The sequence below is a fragment of the Scyliorhinus canicula genome, chromosome 8 (assembly GCF_902713615.1).
Source record: "Scyliorhinus canicula chromosome 8, sScyCan1.1, whole genome shotgun sequence".
Classification (NCBI taxonomy): domain Eukaryota; kingdom Metazoa; phylum Chordata; class Chondrichthyes; order Carcharhiniformes; family Scyliorhinidae; genus Scyliorhinus; species Scyliorhinus canicula.
This window is the reverse complement of record NC_052153.1, coordinates 2,583,002-2,605,422: the sequence shown is the minus strand read 5'-3', so window position 1 is coordinate 2,605,422 and position 22,421 is coordinate 2,583,002. Positions and strand designations below refer to the sequence as shown.

The window sequence follows — 22,421 nt, the reverse complement described above, 5'->3', positions numbered from 1 at the left end:
AAGCTTAGACCATGGGATTTCTGACAATTGTTCTTTTGCCGTATGGATACACTGCACATTGCTGTTGTTCCCAGTTGAGTCATTAATAAAGAATTCAGAACTTGGTTTCCAACATCAATGAAGAGCATATATGAGCAATGGTTGGCTCTACCAGGCCTCTTCACCTTTTGTCGGAGAAGCCACCATGCCCTTTGTGTGACCCCAGCAGCAGCTTGTTACACAGCTTCATCAGCTTGTCTCACGTAACAGTTCTGTCTAAACCCTCACATAGGCATACGCGAATGAATCACAATGCACCCATTTCACAGTCCTTTTTCTTCACTGCTTCCTACCAGACACCATTAGACTCACCAATACATTTGGAATGAAGTTGAAAGCATAAAGATTTAAGTGGAAATGGATTTGAAGAGGATATTGAAATATTTAGCAAATATATATCCTGAAAATATTTGTGGATAATAACTTGTTACATAATTGTTATAGTATACCGAATACCTTGGAGGATGTTGAAGAATGTGTCGCAGAAATATTTGTAACTTGAAAGGACGTTCCTGATATGATGAGGGAATTTGTGGAATACCTGTGATTATTTATCTGCCCTGGGGAACTTAGTCAAGTGGTCTCTGAATCAAAATTGACATTGGTGATAGAAACACAAAATACTGTGGATGCTGGAAATATTAGATTTAATACAGAAAGACTGTAGATTGATCAGAATGCTGAAGGAAGATGCACGCTAACAACTCTGACTTTTACTAATGTCTTAAACATTCAAAGCAACATTTTGAACAATTTCACAGTGAATTACAGCATGCTAAATTGTAGTTTATGTCATCCTGTGATGTTTAACTGCACATTTTTCTGACTTGGCAGTTAATGTTTCTATGCCCTTGAATGGTTTCCTTTTCCATCTTGATGAACATAGTTTGCAGCATTCTTTCTGGAATCATAAGTGACATAAAGAAACTGTTCTGTTGCCTCCAGTCCAGATGTGTCTCCACATTGAAAGTGTGCACTGCTTTTGCAGCTTGCCAATTTTCCAACCTGGAAATCATTCACTGCATAGGGTAAAATATTATCTTTTTTTGGCCTGGGTGTCAGTTGTCACTTGGAAGGAGGTCAAAGTAAATTCCGACATGGACCATCACATGCAGGTAATAGAACTTATTTAATTTCCCCGCCATTGATATTCAGTCAAGGAACATGAGGTAGGTTCTGTAACAGGCATGTAATTCTCATCCAACTTTTCTGTCCGCTCATCGCTCCAGTGATGCACAATGCTGGGCGATAAAGGCTAAAATCAAATCCTGTTTCTCGGAAAGCTGCGTTGCATTAAATTTGATAATTTGAGTTTAATGAAGAATTCGGGCAACAAACAGAACTGATGGGAACTACGAAGATTTAACAAAATCTAAAATCCAATTGGAATAGTTGGACTTATTTGAAAAGTGACATAAATCTGATGGAAACCTGATGCCTAACTATTCCTCGCAGGTAAAAATGTTGTAGACGCATTATATGCTCACCAACAAAAAAAATATAATTTCTATTAGAGTTAGTAACAATAAAAGGAAGCTTGTAAAAATTCCCACAAAATATTTTTTTATGAAATTCCTTTTCTGTCGCCTGATTAATTCTTGCATTTTCTCACAAATATTTGATCAGGTTTTAGTGTTTCAATATGTAGTTTCATTAAAGCTGGCTCATGATCTCTGCAAGTAATATTGAGACAACCCTCCTCATTTTTGGACAGCATTGTTTAGGTAAAACCACCAAATGGTAAAGTTCTGGACTGAGTGTTGCGCTTAAAGGCGCATTCCGATTACTGGACCATGGACCTAAAATAACAAAATAAAAGAAATGGGAATAAAGGAAATAAACAGAAGGACACTTCCACTCCCCATGCCGTCCAACCTCTGCATCATGTTTTCCCCTTTTTTCACTCTTCTACTTGAATTTGAGGTCAGGTTTCATGGGCATTGGTAGCCCATTGGTACCTCAGCCCAGTGTTTTTACTTTTAAACTGTCTATTTTGACACATAGTAGATATAGGCACCAAACCCTAGATTACTCTGATTCCCCTGTTGTGTGATGGTTCTCTAAGGGAAATCTTTTTTTTTTAAAGGTTTACAAAATGGCCACTATTTAATTGAAGCGATATGGTGAGCTGGACACTCTGATATCTGCCCACATTGACACACATCCTTGGTGTGCTATCTAGTACCAAAATAACATACTCTTTAATATATAATTGCACCCATCCTGTTATGTATGGGATGTTGTTTCCCTCCTGATCAACTCTGTAATAAAAACCAGGATCTGTTCCATCAATCCATATTTGCACCGTATTGCCACACTGTCTTGCACCGCATTGTGATCTTAGTTGTACAAATAATTCACATTGTGGTGAAATTACAGCACACCGTGATATAATGCATGTACAGATCAATTTTGTGCTTCAACATTTATTTTCCCTGGGCTATGAATCTGTTTATATTTCCTACATTACAGGAGTGGCTACACTTCAAAAATACTTCATTGTCGTTGAAGCACTTAGAGAAAACAGGTGGTCATGGAAAGCACTATTCAAATCCAATCTTTCTCTGCTTTTTATGATTATGTGCCAATCCAGTTTCTTGGTGATCTAAGCAGACTGTGCACTGGCATTTATTTATTTTTAGTAAACAGGCAGATCTCAAGTTTAAATAATTCAAATTTCAGTGATCTGAATATTAACCCCCGAATTGAAGTTACCAGAATTTTTGTTAATTTTATTAAGGAACAGCTAGAGGGCTCATTGTAGTTAGGGGAGATGGTGGTATCATGGCAATATCTCTGGGCAAATAATAGAGGTATGTTCGAGGGGCATGTGTACGGTCATAAAGCCCCTGTCCACAAAGACATGGATGCAGTGGTTCATCATTCCGTCCTAATTTTGGTTAAAATGTGACTGAATGTGTGTGTGTGTATATATATGTGTGTGTGTGTTTTTAAAATTGTTTTGGTTATTATTTAGTTATTATTATTAGTTATTATTTAGTGGGCAGCACGGTAGCACAAGTGGTTAGCACTGTGGCTTCACAGCGCCATGGTCCCAGGTTCGATTCCCCACTGGGTCACTGTCTGTGCGGAGTCTGCACGTTCTTCCCGTGTCTGCGTGGGTTTCCTCCGGGTGCTCCGGTTTCCTCCCACAGTCCAAAGACGTGCAGGTTAGGTGGATTGGCCATGCTAAATTGCCCTTAGTGTCCAAAAAATGTCAGATGGGGTTATTGGGTTGTGGGGATAGGGTGGAAGTGAGGGCTTAAGTGGGTCGGTGCAGACTCGATGGGCCGAATGGCCTCCTTCTGCACTGTATGTTCTATTATGTAGCATTTGAATGTTCAAGATATTTAAGTTTCTTAATATCGTGAGGATGTTGTCTTGTCTTTTGAGCAGCTTTTAAGACCTACATTTTATCTAGCAATGTTCTCCCATGTGTGAAATTAAAACAATGATCCCATGGGCTCCCCAATTATAAATAAATTCTGCCATGTGAACAATTAACAACTAGATTGCAGTTGCCATATCCGCATATAGATTTGTGCAGCTGTAGATTCCTGCTCTAGTTAATAGTTAGCGGTTATATATTTTTGCCAGTGGCACAAAGTGAAGTTACGGAAACCAGGTTATTTTGCCTGTTTCAGAGTCTCTCCGAAGCAAACATGGAACTAAGGAGAAAGGATCAATCAATGCGTCAGCTCAACAAAAACCTCGCCCAGCTGGAGCAGGACAAGCGTCAACTTGAGGAGAGCATCCAAGATGCAGAACATGCCCTCTGCAAGGCAGCAAAGTGAGCATGGGGCTTTGGGGGCGATACTTGAAACAAGCTTGGATCAATTCAGGCACTCGGAAGGGTTTTTTAGAAGAAAATAATTGAGGGAAAAGTTCAAAAATGAATGGCAGAATCTACCTTGGAGAATTCTAAGGTCAATCATTCTCTCTTCTGAAGGGATTTCGGAAACTGCAAACTTACAAACAAATATAAACTTTAAAGATAATCTTATTTATTGAATCAAATGATAATTTAGCAATAGTGGTGCTTTAATACACATCGCCAGCAGTAATAATTTGTTAAAATACAGTGAGGTTGGTTTTCCCTCCCTTTGTTTGGCATCAATGGGGATGGTAGTGACCTCTGAATGGGGTCAGTTGCATTGCTGGGGGTAACAGCGAGGGCGATGTGACTGGCTTCATTTTGAATAAGTCCTGCTTGTTTCAGGTTGTGGGCGCTATTTTATCATTGGGAATCCTATAGTGTAAAAAGAACTCTGATCGTCAATTTAGGTTGAATGCGCTCATCCAATAAGTTCCTTGGAATCAAAGAAGCTCCAAACACAAGTGTTTAATTTTTGTGGGCCTTGAACGAACAGGATAGCCATCCCAGTCCCACATATATAATAAAAGGTACTCCCCCGCCCCTCCTAATGATGTCAGCCCCCATTCCCAGGAATATACCGAGCCTAATTACTGCCTAGTCTGATCTTGTGGTCTCATTCGCACCGTTACTTTAAGGGTGGCAGTTTTGGGTCATACAGCTCTCTTGTCAAATTGAAGTTGAACATTGGATGTTGTATCTGTATTTAGAGGAACATTTATTATTCATTTGCATTTCTATCCGTAGCAAAAAGTAAATCAAAAAGTGTCATTGTGTACTTGTGGCCTCCGTTATAGTTTTCAATAGTCGTGAATTGCCTTTTGTCAATTAAAATAATAATCCAACCTTTTTAATAGTAATCCAACCTTTTAATTGAAATACGTTCCTAAATCTCTTGAAAGAATAAAATATCTCTATTAGCACAACACATTTCAGCTGACATAGACACACTTTATGTTGTGTCAACAGTGCTTTAACTCAGAATGGTTATACAACATGGTAAAAACAGCCTTGAAGTACAAACAATTAAGCTGCTCATTCTTCCCATTGCTGCTCAGGGAATCTTGTCACATTCGCTGATATGACCAAAGTTGCTGCACATAATGCTAGTTAATGTTTAACAAACTTTTGTTTAATAATAATAATCTGTTGTCACAAGTAGGCTTAAATTAACACTGCAATGAAGCCCCTAGTCACCACATTCCGGTGCCTGTTCAGGTACACAGAGGGAGAATTTGGAATGTCCAAATTACATAGAGCATATAGAACATAGAAAATACAGCATAGAACCAGGGTCCCAGGTTCGATTCCCGGCTTGGTTCACTGTCTGTGTGGAGTTTGCACGTTCTCCCTGTGTCCGCGTGGGTTTCCTCCGGGTGCTCCGGTTTCCTCCCACAGTCCAAAGATGTGCAGGTTAGGTGGATTGGCCATGCTAAATTGCCCTTAGTGTCCAAAATTGCCTTTAGTGTTGGGTGGGGTTACTGGGTTACGGGGATAGGGTGGAGGTGTGGGGTTGGGTAGGGTGCTCTTTCCAAGAGCTGGTGCAGACTCGATGGGCCGAATGGCCTCCTTCTGCACTGTAAATTCTATCTATGAAAGAACAGGCCCTTCGGTCCACAATGTTGTGCCGAACTTTTGTCCTAGATTAAGAACAAATCAATCTACACCCCAGCATTCTACCGTAATCTATGTACCTATCCAATAGCCGCTTGAAAGTCCCTAATGTTTCCGACTCAACTACTTCAACAGGCAGTGCATTCCATGTCCCCACTACTCTCTGGGTAAAGAGAGTACATAATAGGAATCTTTCGGGACTTGTGGGAGGAAACCGGAGCACCCGGAGGAAACGCACGCAGACACAGGGAGAACGTGCAGACTCCACACAGACAGTGAACCAAGCCGGGAATCGGACCTGGGACCCTGGCGCTGTGAAGCAACAGTGATAACCACTGCTACCTTTATGAGGCACTATGTACATTCAAGTCTACATTGTTTTAGAGTTTCTGACACTTTATTAAATAGAAGGCTTTTGAAAATGTACATTATTCAGGCTGTAATTTTGTGACTGTGGAGATGTCAGGTTTGTAAATATATTGAGATTTTATCCTATGTAAGCCATACCAAATTTAGCCTCATGATGGACCACAATGATACATGATTGCAAGTAATGACTGATCCACTTAATGCGCAAAGCTCTATGTTTCCCGGCTTTAATGGGGCATTTTTCAAGATGAGGATATTTGTGTCATAAACTATTTATTATTCCAAAATAACTTAAAAGTTAAGATTTTTCCTTTCATTCATATTTAGAGTAATCTGTTTCTCTCCCCCATGCAGAGACAGAGAAAACTTGGTTAGTTACCTGAGGGATGTGGATGATGCCTTGAAGCAGGTAGTGTAAATGTATTTTGAAATTATTACTAAATACAATATCCAGAAACTAACCCTGTATGTACAGGGGAAGAGAATACTTGGTTCACATAAAAAGTAATTCAAAAAATCATGGGTTGTGTGCATTTCACACAACTGTTTCATGAGATTTTTAAGACATCTTTTACACCCAGGACTAGGCTTAAATTCAGCATAGCCCACCTACAGAGCTTCCAGTCTTTAACCTATACTCAGAAAGCACCCATGCTTCATGAGCACGCCTTTGTTTCCCACACCATATATCCTTGCGGCTGTTCTGAGGCCAATTAGCACCAAATTAAGGTTTTTTGTTCTCTTGGCCATGAAGCTCCCTCAGGGAAGTGATTTTGGGCAGTCTCTGCTCAATTGCTTATGGATGTGAATCCACCGTATGAAACATCCCATAATTTGGAACTAATTAGCCTCAGAACAGCTATAAGGGTAAATGGTGTGGGAAATAGAAATGGCACACTCGTGCAGTAAGGTGTGCACGTCTGAGTTCAGGTTTAGCCTGTGATTGGAACAATATAGGTCTGTGTAAAACCTGAATTAGGAGTGCTTGATATTGCTGCTAGTTGCATTGTAAAAAAACGTTCCATTCTGTAACAAGGCTAGCCTGTGCCTTAATGCTGAAAGTTGATAAAGAAGGACAAAGGGACGAATAATTGAATACTTCAATGAGTTGATATAAATTTGACTTCAGAGTCATTTTCCCTTTCCCTGTCTGTTGCATCTCGAAAGCACACTGCAAAGACTACCACATAAGATGAGCATTGCACTGGCGAAGGATTCAGTTATTGAGCAATGGTAAACATTTCCCCTCAATTTTACATGTGCAAATGGAGTTTCCACCACAATTCAATAAAGTCCTGGCGACTTGAAGGAAACTAATGGCAAAATGTAAAAGTTAGAACCTCTCCCGCATAATTTCTCTTGAGAAAAGCTAATGAAGTAGTGTTTTTTTTTTAAAGTTTTGAAAATGAAATGTCTCTTTTTAAAGTTCTCTCTCTCTCTGTCTCTCCTCCTTCACTTAGTAGTAGAGTTATCATTGATCAGGTCAGCGCATAATAGTAAAATTTGATTACCCATCATTCACACTGGACTATGTTACTGTAAAATTTCATAACTATATATCTTTGTAATATATATAAATGACTTGGAATAAAACATAGCGGATCTCATTAGCAAGTGTGCGGATGATACTAAGATTGCAGGAGTTGCGGATAGTGATGAAGATTGTCAGAGAATACAACAGGATATAGATAGGCTGCTAAATTGGGCAGAGAAATGGCAGATGGAATTTAACCCGGACAAATGCGAGGTGATGCATTTTGGTAGATCCAATTCAGATGGGAGCTATAAAATAAATGGCAGGAGCATAGAGACGTAGAGATCTGAGCATGCAGGTCCACAGATCCTTAAAAGTTGCAGCACAGGTGGAAATGGTGGTAAAGAAAGCATATGGCATGCTTGCCTTCATAGGACAGAGTATTGAGTATAAAAGCTTGAAAATTATGTTGCAGTTATATAGAACATTGGTTAGACCACATCTGGAATACTGTGTCCAATTCTGGTCACTGCACTACCAGAGGGATAATAGAGGTTTTGGAGAGAGTACAGCACGGTAGCACTGTGGCTTCACAGCACCAGGGTTCAAGATTCAATTCCCTGCTGGGTCACTGTCTGTGCGGAGTCTGCACGTTCTCTCCGTGTCTGCGTGGGTTTCCTCCGGGTGCTCCGGTTTCCTCCCACAGTCCAAAGACGTGCAGTTTAGGTGGATTGGCCATGATAAATGGCCCTTAGTGTCCAAAAAGGTTAGGAGGGCTAATTAGGTTATTAGGTTACGGGGATAGGGTGGAAGTGAGGGCTTAAGTGGGTCGGTGCAGACTCGATGGGCCAAATGGCTTCCTTCTGCACTGTATGTTCTATGTTCTATTTGCCTGGTATGTAGGGTATTAGCTATGAAGAGAGATTGAATAAACTGGGATTGTTCTCCCTAGAGATGGAGGTTGAGGGGCGACCTGAAAGAAGTTTATAAAATTAATAGCGGTATAGATAGGGTGAACAGTTGGAGGCTTTTTCCCAGGGTGGAAATGACAATTACAAGGGGGCACAAGTTCAAGGTGAGGGGGGAAAGGTTCAGTGAAGATGTGCGGGGGAAATTTTTTACACAAAGGGTGGTGGTGGCCTGGAATGCACTGCCAAGTGAGGTGCTGAAGCAAATACGTTAGCGGCCTTTAAGACTTATCTGGATAGGCACATGAACAGACGGGATATAGAAGGATACAGGCGGTTGGTCTAGATAGGACACATTATCGGCGCAGGCTTGGAGGGCCAAAGGGCCTGTACCTGTGCTGTATTATTCTTTGTTCTATAAGTCTGAGACAGATAGACTTAGACATGGAGAAACTAAGAGTAGGCCATTTGGCCCTTCATAAGAACATAAGAACTAGGTGCAGGAGTAGGCCATCTGGCCCCTCGAGCCTGCTCCGCCATTCAATGAGATCATGGCTGATCTTTTGTGGACTCAGCTCCACTTTCCGGCCCGAACACCATAACCCTTAATCCCTTTATTGTTCAAAAAACTATCTATATTTTTCTTAAAAACATTTAATGAAGGAGCCTCAACTGTTTCACTGGGCAAGGAATTCCATAGATTCACAACCCTTTGGGTGAAGAAGTTCCTCCTAAACTCAGTCCTAAATCTACTTCCCCTTATTTTGAGGCTATGTCCCCTAGTTCTGCTTTCACCCGCCAGTGGAAACAACCCTCCCGCATCTATCCTATCTATTCCCTTCATAATTTTATATGTTTCTATATGATCCCCCCTCATCCTTCTAAATTCCAACGAGTACAATCCCAGTCTACTCAACCTCTCCTCGTAATCCAGCCCCTTCTGGGATTAACCAAGTGAATCTCCTCTGCACACCCTCCAGCGCCAGTACGTCCTTTCTCAAGTAAGGAGTCTAAAACTGAACACAATACTCCAGGTGTGGCCTCACTGACACCTTATACAATTGCAGCATAACCTCCCTAGTCTTAAACTCCATCCCTCTAGCAATGAAGGACTAAATTCCATTTGCCGCCTTAATCACCTGTTGCACTTGTAAACCAACTTTTTGCGACTCATGCACTAGCGCACCCAGGTCTCTCTGCACAGCAGCATGTTTTAATATTTTATCATTTAAATAATAATCCCTTTTGCTTTGAGCAGCTCCACTTGTCAAGGTGACCATGGCTCATCTTCAATCTCAACTCCATATTTCTGCTTTCTCCCCGTACCCCCTTGATGCCATTGAAATTACATTGATAAAATTGGAGTTTCTTTTGGAGGGGAAACGATTTTTAAATCCAATTGTTGTGTCGTTGTTACACTCCTACTGCTGGAGATGCTCTTGGGTTGGTGTCCTCAGTGTGGATGGCATTAGGCATCCTTGCGCTCGATGTACCTAGTGGCTGCAGGGATTGTTGCTTTGCCTCTGGAGGAGCCTCCATTTCCATTGGTGTAGGGGGCCTGGATTACAGGCTGGATGCCTGTACTGCTGTGGTGGTGATGGTGCTGGTTCAGATACCTGCAGTAGGTGACGCCACTTTCATATATATCAGCAAAGGCAACCACACAGCTGTTTGGATGTGGTGCATGACTGTGTACCACTGACAGCTTGTTGTGGCCGCCTGTCATCTGCGTTGGACTGTTTGACCAGATGCTAGAGGGCAGAGTCTGCGAGCATTTCAATCATCATAGTTCCTTCACCAAAGCTGGTGCTACATGTTGGCACCACTTCCTTTGGTTTCGATGTTGGGCTTTAAGAGGGCCTTGGCAATGGGGATTGTGGGCCTGGGTCGCCTGGAGAACATTCTGGGATATTAAGTAAAAAAGAGGTAAAGGGGCAGGTGTTACACCTTCTGTGATTGCATGGGAAAATGCCATTGGTGATGGGAGTGGTACTGGGTATGGTGGAGGAGTGGTCTAGATTATCTTGGAGGGAACGGTCTCTGCGGAATGCTGACAGAGGGAGTGAAGGGAAGTTGTGTTTGGTGGTGGCATCACGCTGGAAGTTGGCGAAAATGGCGGAGGATTATGCTTTGCATACGGAGGCTGGTGGGGTGAAATGTGAGAACGATGGGGACTCTATCCTTGTTCTGGGAGGGAGGGGACCGTACGCTGTTGAGGGCCCTGTCAACAACTGTAGGTGGGAAATCACAGTTGAGGAAGAAGGAACACATTTTCGAAGCACCATTTTGGAAAGTGGCATCATCGGAACAAATGCGATAGAGGCGAAGGAGCTGAGAGAAAGAAATGGAGTCCTTCCAGGGTGTACGGTGCGAAGAGTTGAAAGATAAAATTAAAATACTGCTGCAGCTTGTGAAGTACTAACTAATTCATAGCACAGGATCATAATATCCATGAGTGGGTGTTGGACATATGGCACCCCGAGCATCACCTATCAATACCATCATGACTGATCTGAAGCTTCAACTCTACTTTCCCGTCAGCTCCACATATTCCCTCATTTTATAAGAAGCCAAAAATCTTTCTACCCCAGCTCTAAATGTACTCCAGGGTGGAGCATCCATAACCCTCCCGAGTGGAGGATTCCAAAGATTCACAACCTTTAAATGAAGTAATTAACTGTAATCAGAAGGACAAGTGGTTTGCATCCAAGCTTCCCAAATGACAACTTTGTAAATCAGTTAGTAATTTGCAGTAAAGTGCTTTCCCCTGGAAATCGTAACAGAACCAATTGCATTTGAACTTGAAAGTGAAAATTTCAGCAGTGACTCCTTTAACTTTCTCTTCCTTCTTTTGTTTCTTGCCTTTGTCTTTCTGATGCGTTACATACTCTATTAAATGGATGAGATTTTTGCAAATGGCGCTAGCTATCATCTCCAGAGAGCCTTAAGGCAGACGTTATGCAGCCCAGGTCTGCTTCATCTCTTCCTGTGAAGCAAAAACCAGTGTTACTCGACGGAGTACAATTCACCACCAGAGACCCAATACTGCAGTCGTAGTTGGCACCTGACTCTCACGTATGTGCTTTATTGCCATTGCTTCTTTTGTCCCCTGAGGATAAGCTGTCGAGTCTGGAATAATACAGAAATCCAAAATAATTTTACTTTTGATGACAGTTATTGCTAGTCAGGCCTGTGTGCCACTGAGGAATTGGACAAGTTTTTACAGTAAGGAAGTCTGAAGCATTGCCTACCTTGTTTGTTTGACCACCATGTTCAATTGAACAGTTTTACTTGTGCATGATGTATAAAGGCAAATTGACAAAATCGAAAGGCATAGATGTAATATATTAGGAGGCAAATGGTACAATGGCTATGTTGTTTCCATCCAGCAAACTGCAAACGGCATTTTTATTGACATTTTGAACATTGCAGAAATGAGACCAAATTTGAACCTCGAAAAAGGCTTTGATATTTTTCTATGGAGCCATTTGCCCTTAACTTGCAACCCACTTCAATTGGATAAGTGACTCAACAGGCCATTCTTCATTATAGTCCGTCTGCAAGGCCCAATCTACATGGAGCATACATCAATTAATAAAAGTAACCACCAACCTGTTATATTTCTTTGTTGCTGCAAAGAAGAAAGGAATAAAGGTGCCCACACCTGGATTTTTGGAAAACACGGTGAGAGGTTTATTGAGGGTGTTGCTCATACGATTCAGATGGTGACCTGCCCAAAGCCGGCGCAAACACTCTGCTGATGTCACTATGTCATTCGCATCATGTGACACAGAACCAGCAAAAATATAGGGCACGATTCAGCCTGGCGCGGATCAGGTCCAAATGGGGCTCCTCGTCGGACCGATCGCTGGGAAAGATCCAGACTATATATTTCAATAAGCTGGGGGGGTGAAGGCAGAGCGTTAAAATAATGCATCAGGAGAGTTCGGGAATGCTGTTCAAAATAGTGCCCCGATCTGCAAGCAGCCATTCCTGTCAGGGTGCCCGGGTGGCACTGTCGGGGTGCCCGGGTGGCACTGTCGGGGTGCCCGGGTGGCACTGTCGGGGGGGGGGGGGGGGGGGGGGGGGGGTGCTGGAGGAGGGGGAACAATTAGAGCTGTCCTTCAAAATGCCGCCCTGATCTGCGAGCAACTGTTCCTGCTGGCAAGACCAACTCGCCAATAGGACATCTCTGTGACCTCAGTGGAGAGAAACTCTGAGGCCAAAACAGACCTGAACAGGTGCTGGAATGTGGCAACTAGGGGCTTTTCACAGTAACTTCATTTGAAGCCACTTGTGACAATAAGCGATTTTCATTTCATTTCATTTTCTTTTCAAAAGGCAAAGTACCATTGAACAGCGGAGTGATTCTCAATGCTGCAGCCGGCAAGATTCACCCCGCCAAATGCATTCAAAAGCTGTCTTAGACTATTGTCCACTGAATCACGGCTTTATTTCCAGATATGTAACACCTTCCCTCTTCTTTAGTGCAAAAACTAAATTAACTAAATTAAAACTAAAAACGATTAACATTTATACAGCAGATCCTCTGATATGTTATTTCTACACTTATATGGCAGCAGGGTAGCATGGTGGTTAGCATAATTGCTTCACAGCTCCAGGGTCCCAGGTTCGATTCCCGGCTGGGTCACTGTCTGTGTGGAGTCTGCACGTCCTCCCCCTGTGTGCGTGGGTTTCCTCCGGGTGCTCCGGTTTCCTCCCACAGTCCAAAGATGTGCGGGTTAGGTGGATTGGCCATGCTAAATTGCCCGTAGTGTCCTAATAAAAGTAAGGTTAAGGGGGGGGTTGTTGGGTTACGGGTATAAGGTGGATACGTGGGTTTGAGTAGGGTGATTATGGCTCGGCACAACATTGAGGGCCGAAGGGCCTGTTCTGTGCTGTACTGTTCTATGTTCTATGTTTATATATAATTCAGTAAGATAGTCTCTGTGGGAGACATCCATTCCTTTTTGGTAGAACTCTGCTACTCAATCTCAGAAGTGTCCTCGTTCCTTTCTGTAGCTGGCACTTCTTGAGTATTTATTTCAGTATTTGTCACTACAGCCTTTGAAAAGTCCTCAGGAACAGAATCTGAACTTGTCACTGTGTCTCTGGTCTCTGTTCCAGTATAGCTCACTCGATCTTCTCGAGAAGATCTTGAGAAATTTCTGCAAAGTCACGTCGTCAGCTGATCATGCAAGCAACTGATCAGCGTGATGTCACTAAACCCTTTCACCATCTGTCTGTACGATGTAGGATATTGGAGCTGTCTTTGCTACAACCATAGCTGGTACCCATTTCTCATTGGTGGTGTTACTCCTGGATTGAAGCCTTTACGCGCATTGCTATGTGTCAAACAGGCATGGCACAAGTCAGAAGAATGTGAAAATGTATATAATGGAATGAAAGCGGCTTTAATGACGTCTGAGCTGTTGGTTCATTATAATCCAACAATGAAGTTGCAATTCGCAATTAGAAAACCTCTGTGTTTCTCCCTCGTGTGTTGAATATTGAAGCTGACAGAGGCCGATTACCAGTTGAGGCAAAAAGGTTGGCTGAAGAGGACAATGTTTGTCAAGGTGGAATTCCAGGAGACAGGACTAATGTAACAATGTTCTACGTCAATGGTGGCCAAAATAAAAGGGAATGACTAGAAGGCCAGACTCTTGATGAGAAAGGTCCTTGGGGAGGGTTATAGGATTGGTGAGTTTACAAACGTAGGGTGGAGCGAGGCTACATTAGGTTTTAATATGTTGGGGAAAGGGGAGCCTGTGAAACCCATTGAAGAGGAGTAGTTCAGTAGTTAGCACTGCTGCAGCACAGCACCAGCTACCTGCGATTTCAGCCTTGGATAACTATCTGAGCATGATTCTCCGGCCTCATTGCACGCTCGAACGAAACAAGGCCGGTGAATAGTGAGAGGCCGAAAACGAGAACCGCGCCAGGCGCCAAGCAGTTTGCAATGCAACCAGCCCGCTCCCGTAGGCGACATCGGGATCTCGCTGTAGCGTGGCGAGAAACCAATTATCACCACTTAAACCCTATTTACCATACAATTAAACGAGAGCCACCCCATATCCAACGGCCTCCCGTTATTCAGCGGCCTCCCCAGCAAGTGCTCCGCTGGCGCCAATTAGTACTCCGTTGGTGGAAGGGCTTCTGCGGGGAGCCAAGGAAGTGAGTGGCCATCTTTGCTCACAGGCAAAGTGGCCGAGGGCGCTGGGCTTGCTGCCCCAGTGTTCGGCAGGGGGTGGGGGACTCTGCTGGAGGGGTAGGGAAGCACCTCTGCAGAGGTGGACCACCATGCAAGGGAGGGTGGGGGAGGAGGGGGGAAGGCAACCGTATGTGGCACCAGCATGCCAACCCCTGGATCTTGTGTACCATTCCGGGAGGAACCCTAGCCCCTGCCTGTCCATCCCACTGACCACCCATAACCCCTACCGACTGACGAGGCCTCTGGCCATGCAGCTGAAGGCTATTGCTAATAAGGAATTGGAAATCGTGGTTAGGTGCGCACTTCACACATCCCAAGTGTATTCCCGTGGGTGGGTGGGCCATGTAGCATGTGAGAGTCACTGCCCAGCATCCCAATCACACCTTGATGCCTGGACACTGTGCTTGAACACTGCGGGAGGCAGCACCACACATGCAGCAACCAACATCCAAACACCCAGGGGATGGGACACAGCAGGAGGCTGGGTGAGTGCTACGGGGAGGTGATGCGATGCCTGGACAGATGGGCCATGGGTTCGGAGGTCGGGCTGTATTGCGGAAGAAAGTGACAGGGGCGTCATACTGCTTGCGGTCAAGGGTTTTTAACGTGTCAAATCGTCTGACAAGCCTTCGTTTGTGGCGCAACGTCCATGGGGCCTAGTTAAGTGGACCAATTAACGTTGAATAGCGTTGCCGGGTTGAGCGCTGGGAAGAGCGCAGCAGTTCCTGCTCGTTACAACATTTCAAAATCTTTCCGGAGAATCACGCTCTCTGTGAGGAATTTGCGCGTTGTCCCTGTGACTGTGTGGATTTTCTCCGGTTGTGCCACAACCCAAAGCTGTGTGTGTTAGGTGGATTGGATTCACCATGATCAATGTGTGGGGGTTACGGGGATAGGGCGGGGGAGTGGGCCTAGGTAGAGTGCTCTTTCGGAGGGTCGATGCAGACTCAATGGGCTGAATGGCCTCCTTCTGCACTGTAGAGATTCTTTGGATCTTATGATTGATGATTTAGCTTAGTATGCAGCAGGTGGAAGTTTAGACATGACATGGAGTTTATAAAGGAAGGAGGTTTGGACGTCTATGAGGAAACTGTTAGAATGGCCATTTCTGGAAGTAAAACAGACATGCAAGACCTTCTTTGTTTGAGGTAGAGGCAGATAATGTTGCAAAAGTGGAAGTGAGCAGTTTTAATAATCAAAATATTTAGGGTTTAAGGTTGAGGTCAGAATTCAATGCTGTGCCAAGGTTACAGCTGGTCTGGTTAACCAGAGAGATGTGCCAGGCTAGAGGATGAAATCAGCTGCAAATTAGCAGAGTTTGTCAGAGGATAAAAATATAGATGTGAAAAGAACACGGCCGGGATTCTCCGATCCTGCGCCAGGTCGGAGAATCGCCGGGAGAGGCGCGGGAATCCAACAACGCCGCTCTGATGCCGGGCCACTGATTCTCTGGCGACCGGAGAATCGGTGCCAATCGCGCCCGCGCGGTCGCCACACCGCTGGTTGGGGGTCATCGGAGGCTGTTAAAAGCTGGCCCCGCGGCAAATCTCCGCGCCTCGACGGGCCGAGTCCCGCCGAGTCCCGCCGGCGTGGTTCACATGTGGTCCCACCCGGTGGGATCTCGGCGTTCTGGTTGCGGGGTGCTGGGGGGATCCAACTCCAGGGGGCCTCCACGGTGGCCAGGCCCATGATCGGGGGCTACCAATCGTCGGGAGCGCACATTCTGGGGGGGGGGGGGGGGGGGGGCGCTATGTTCCTCCGCGCCGGGCCCCTGTAGAGGACTCCGCCATGTTGCCCGGGGGCCGCCGCGGAGACAGCCTTGGCGTGCATGCGCGGACCCGTGCCGGCTAGATCCGCGCCAGCCATGTAGGGCCGGCTTTCGGCACCAGAGCACGCACAGCACTCCGGCGCCATTCTAGCCCCCGAGAAAGACGAGAATGCCTGGGCCTGGAGGCCCGTTGATGCCGGCTTCGCTTGCGCAAGATTTGATGCCGGCGTCAACACATGGCCGGGATTTTGAAGAATCCCGGCCCACAACTTTTTGAATGCTTGAGAAAATGCTTCTGCCATTATTGAATACCAATCTTGAATTTAATATTTTTAATGTTAGTGCATGTTAATTTGGTGTATCATTATTTGTATGTAATTAATTACAATGTTAATTTCATGTAGCAGAGTGAAATAGAAGCCTGACGATTGAGAGAAAATGAAGCAAATTTAACAACTGGCTTTGCCCTAGATTATTCGGGGCCAACAATCTGGGAGATAGGGCTAAATTACATGTGGACATCCTTCTGATAATCAATTTTTAAGATGTGCAGGTGTTAGATATTTAAACCAGTTTGTCATCATCAAACAGTTGTAGTGTTCAGTCTGTCATCTGTTGCATCGCTTCATGTCATTCTGACCTAGTTAAGTTAAACTTGGGATTTTTTTAACTGCAGAGATTGTAAAAACCTTGATGGATCAAAGCTGTGCTTTGACACAACAGCTGGGCAGTACACAATGTCTTGGTTCAATTTTAAAACATTCAGACAAACCCCATCTCACTGAAGGTAAAATTTGAAATTGCTTCGAAGTATTAAAGGAATGCTGGGTTGTAATATAAAACACGTTGCCAATATAATTGGGATGTGTTGCCAAGAGTTGGGTGCAGTAATGGGAGTCGGTCTTGGGGATGAAGATAAAATATGCTACTACCGTATTTTTCTATTCCAACTTATAAAGATTAAACATGAGCAAACCTGTTAAGATGCCCTCAATATCTAAACTCCATAGCTCCAGCTCAGCACAATCCTGATGATGTAGTGATAGTAACCTGGGGTGGCTGATCCTGCATCCACTTATCAAATCAGCTCACTCCACAGACTTCCTCTATCATGGACTTATTTTAAGCAATTCCTAAATTTCATGGGGAGAGTCTCTGTAAGGCCTGCCCTCTCTCTAAGATTATAAGACAAATTTCTATTTACCTAAATTTACAAGCTTTATTATTCAGGTTCACCAGTTTTCTGAGCCCAGTAGACCAGGATCCACATCCTGGTCCAGCAGGTATTTGATCACTTTTAACTATATTTAACCAAATCATTTTCAGTCCGATTCTGACCCAAGATGTTTATTCACCTTTTCAGTTGGAGTTAATTGATTTAATTGTACAGGCTGCTGATTTTGCACTCATGTCCTTGAGTATTATGATCACCATTTGAGCTTGTATATATTGTCCATGCTACTCAATATGTGAAAGGCTATGTCCTCTTTTAGTCTTTGACTTCCTAAAACAGTTAACATTTTTGCAATGCCTTTTGATATAGTTGTTTAAAAAAGCAAACTTCTATGCTGAAATGTAATCTTTTGTAAATTTTCTCATTACCTATAGCTGCAGTTGACCTCTTTGTTGTAAATTGTATGAAGTTCATTACTGTAAACAGTACTGTAGATAAATATTGTTTCAATGCAGTTTGCAGAAGTTCTGTAGTATGCAGAATTACTTGATGACTTTATTACAGCAAGGAGCATTGAGGTGAGCATACAAAAGCTGCAAAAGACAGCTTAATGTTGTTCCAAGAGTTTTAATTTTTTTGTTGTACAGAATCAATTTGCAACCTCCAATAATTAGATACAGTAGATATTGTGGATGATATCACACATCATCTGATATCCCATGCATTTAATAGGTTTCTCATTATCCAGCATTCAGTACCATACTTTTTAATAAGTTCTTCAGCGATTAACATGAGGTGGCATTTAGCTATGCAGATGTTGAAAGGCCTTAGTTTAATTCCTGATCTCTGTTCAGTCACTGGGTGGAATTTAATGCCCTTCCTGCGGTGAGTTTAGTGAGTGGGGGCCCTGCTATCTTCTCGCCACTGTGCTGATTAAGTCTGTGACGGGAAGACCTTTCTGCCCTGAAGTGGGTAATTAATACCCATTTAAGGGCCTCGTCCTACCACTGCTGGTACTCATCCAGCATTGGGCAGGGAAGCTGGCACGTGCGAGTGTTGTTGTTGAGGTTGCCTGCGGGATGTGGGGGTGGGGTTCCCTCATTCAGATGAATGGGGAAGAGGGAACAGCTGAGAGCAACCCCTGAGTCCTTGCTGCCAACCTCCGTGACTCCCATGCCATGAAGTGAGAAGAAGGGTTGATGAGGGTAGTGTAGTGGATGTGGTGTACATGGATTTTAGCAAGGCATTTGACAAGGTCGCACATGGCATATTGGTCAAGAAAGTAAAAGCCCATGGGATACAGGGCAAACTGGGTAAAAAGTTGGCTTAGTAACAGGAAACAAAGGTGTGGTTGCCGCCGTCGTGCAATGTTGTTTCAAATTATGTTCCACAGGGCTCGATGTTGGGACCCTTAATGTTTGTGTTATATATTAATGATTTGGACGTGAATGTGGGAGACACGATTGGTAAATTTGCAGACCACACAAAGATTGGCCGAGTGGTGGACAATGTAGAGGATAGCTTTAATCTCTAAAATTATATAGATGGGTTGGGTGGAGTGGGCGATCAAGTGGCAGGTGGAATTTAACCCAGAAGTGTTAGGTTATGTATTTAGGGAGGTCAGATAGTTATAGGCAGTACACTATATACTAAGAGGGGTAGGTGAAATGAGAGATCTTGAGGTACAGGTACACAGGTCCCTAAAGGCAGCAATTCTAGTAGACAAGGTTGTAAAGAAAGCTTACAGAATGCTCTCCTTCATTGCCAGAGGTATAGAATATGAAAGTAAGGATATCTCATTAGATCCAGGGAAAGGCAGCCAATTGGAAATAAAATTGGCTTGACGACAGAAGACAAAGGGCGGAATTCTCCGCTCCCCACACCGGGTGGGAGAATCGCGGGAGGGCCGGGCGACTCACGACACGCCCCCCTGGCGCCCCCCGCGATTCTCCCACCCCCTGCCCGGAAGAATCGCCGCTCGCTGTTTTTCACGGCGACTGGCGATTCTCCGGCCCAGATGGGCCGAGCGGTCTGCCGTTCCCGACCGGTTCACGACGCCGGCAACCACACCTGGTCGTGAACATGGGCGCCAAATGCTAGTTTGAAGCTTGTGGGGGGTGGAGAGGGGAGTGAGCACCACGGCAGTGCTCGGGAGGGGACTGGCCTGCGATCGGTGCCCACCGATCGTCAGGCCGGCGTCTCAAAGCGACGCACTCTTTCCCCTCCGCTGCCCCGCAAGATCAAGCTGCCACGTCTTGCGGGGTAGCAGAGGGGAAGACGGCAACCGCGCATACGCGGGTTGGAGCCATCAGTCGTCGTGACGTCAGCCATGCATGCGCGGGTTGGAGCCGGCCAACCTGCGCATGCGTGGTTGACGTCACTTAGGCGCCATCGTCGCGTCATTCTCAGCCGCCTTGACGCAAAAGTCAAGGCCCGGCGGCCGAGAGTTACGGAGCGCCGCTCCTAGCCACCCTGGTGGGGGTGAATAAGGTGCGTCAGGGGCCTCCGAGACCGTCGTGAAACTCAGCCGAGTTCGCGACAGCCTTCCCGATTTATCGCGGGAGCGGAGAATTCCGCCCTAAGGGTGGCTATAGAGGGTTGTTTTTCAAACTGGAAACTGATGGAACTGGTATGATGTCAACAGAGATCTAGGTACATCTTTAAAGGGCACCCACAAAAGTTGTGTTTGAAAGTGATAAAGTTCAATCTGAAGCCAGCGTGTTCAATTTATATAAAGGAAATTATGATGGTCTGAGGGGCAAAGTGGCTGGATTAGGAAAATACATTAAAATATATGACAGTACGTAGGCAATGAGTAGTCTTTAAATAATGGTCACATGGTTTACAGAATTTATAAATTCCTTCATGGCACAAAAATTGAAATTGAAAGTCATGGCTAACAAAGGAAGTTCTGGATTGTATAATATTGGGACTCTGGTGGGGATGTATGGAGAGAGCAGCCACACACATGAGGTGGCTCCCGCCAGAGTACCTTGATTTTGGCCTTTTTAGCCCGGTTTTTGGGGGAGAGTTTGGGTGGAAATTTATTTGTTCAGTGGGATAAGGTTCCCACTTAAAAGTAATGCCCAAAAAGTACAAGACAGGGCAGCACTGAAGCAAAGATCGCTGTCAGACTCCAAAGACTCTCGAGCCTCGTCTGCTAAGAAAATGGGGGAGGCTCCAGCTGACAGCTGAGATGCTCAGAGGCATCTTGGTGCTAGAACTTGGAAAGTTGCGGCAGGCTGTCTCTGAGGACCCGGACAGAGCAATGGAAGGGCCCTCGCCCCCATTTCTGCGGCCTTGGCAAAATCGGATCAGATAGTAAAGGCGTGGTGGTACAGGAGGTGGAGATGACCCTTTCAAGGCAGAGTGCCCAGATCGCCGCAGTGGAAGCGGAGATGGCACGGGTGGCCAGGGATAATGAGGGCCAAAATGGGCAATCTGGAGATTGGCTCCAGTGGGCAGAAGCTGAGAATCGTGGGGCTGCTGGAGGGCCCAGATCCTGCGGAATACTCCGTTCTTCAGTATGTTTAAAGAAAAGATTTCTATATGCCAATGACGTAGAGGGATGTGGGGAAAAGGAATATTGAATAGTGGGGCAGGTTCGATGGGCTGAATGGACTATGTTCCTATAGTTTTCATAGCATTGTTTTGGTCTATGCCTTATCTGAATAATTGTTTTGGGTATTTGGGTAGAGACTGCTTCTTTGGAACAAATATCACCCTCCGTCATTGATACTGGTGACACAACATAGCGAACATGTTAATAACTTTGGCAGAGCCCATTTGCATCCCTTTGCCACAACGCATTTGACTTAAATTGTAAATATTGAAATGTTGTGAGTTTTAATATTTGTAGTCCTTTAGGATGAATGTTCCTGTGTCAACTACATGTGGAAACTGCATTAGAACACTTAACATGAAAGGAGCTGCATAAATATAATTTGTTGTACTTTAGTATTCCTGTCCAAAGTCCAAGAAAGGCTGCTTAATGCAGAACTGAAGTGAGCAATATGTTCATTATTGCCAGAATTTAATAACATTTTCATTTACCTGGACGTTTCACGCTCAGCTTGACAAGTTTTGGTAATGATAACTACAATCGCAGCGGTATCTAAATTTTTAGTAATGGAATACCAATTTCATTCTAGAAGTTTACTGAATGGGCAGCTGTGATGATATTTGCCATTTGCCCAATATTAAATTGTTTGTGTTAAATTTTGTAAAGCTTTAGAAAACAAAGTAGGCACATCACCGAACAGTGTGTATGTTGAGTGGGAGGAACTCCCATGTGGTATCATAAGCATGGCCTTGGGCTGTTCCATGCGAATTCTTACAGGGCAAATGTGCAGCTGTTCCCATTTGTAGCGTAGACTTTGAGGCTAAATCCATGTGGAGCATGCGGATTACAGCACTCCGAGCTTGAGTAATTTACTTTTTCTTTTCTTTCCTCCCTCTCTTTAGTGGGTGGAAATGCCATTATAGTGGCTTGTAAATTCAAACCTTGATCAGCGGAATACCTTATTAGAGCTCTTTTTAAGGACCCCCATATATTTGTAGTAATAATTGATTATATAACAGTCGGTCAAGTCACGTAATATCTGAAAATTAGAATTAATTGAGAGGCTGCCTGGTAGCTAGAGTCCTGGAATTTAAATCCCAAGTTTGACTAACATTTGCCCTCTGGCTTTCTTTAGAAGGTCGGTTTTGCCAGGGCTCATTCAAGAGATCTGTAAGAATAAAGGAAAATGTGCTGTGGAGCATTGCTTCGTTTGCTGCTTTGGAGAGTTGAATGAAGAGTGGCGTATTCAGTGCCAGTGGAGATTCCCACATTCTGAAATATATTACCTCAAATTTAGAGGGGAAATTTGGGGTTTATTTGTCAAACATTAAGAAACATTAAGAGTAATGGTCAAAGAGGAAAAAAGAATTGCACAAAGTAAACCGAGCCGAGCCGGAGTAAGAATTCTGTGACAAACTCAAAAAT

The 22,421-nt window shown here is 44.3% G+C and overlaps 1 protein-coding gene across 2 annotated transcripts in view; it reads left to right on the top strand.

Moving 5' to 3' along the window:
* LOC119970052 (coiled-coil domain-containing protein 171-like) overlaps positions 1 to 22,421 on the top strand; it is a 282,328-nt gene that overhangs the window by 183,937 nt on the left and 75,970 nt on the right. For both annotated transcript variants that reach the window (XM_038804011.1, XM_038804010.1), the window contains exons 21-22: positions 3,684 to 3,829; positions 6,251 to 6,305. In XM_038804011.1, coding sequence (XP_038659939.1) covers positions 3,684 to 3,829; positions 6,251 to 6,305 — 201 coding nt within the window. The remainder of the gene's footprint in view (positions 1 to 3,683; positions 3,830 to 6,250; positions 6,306 to 22,421) is intronic.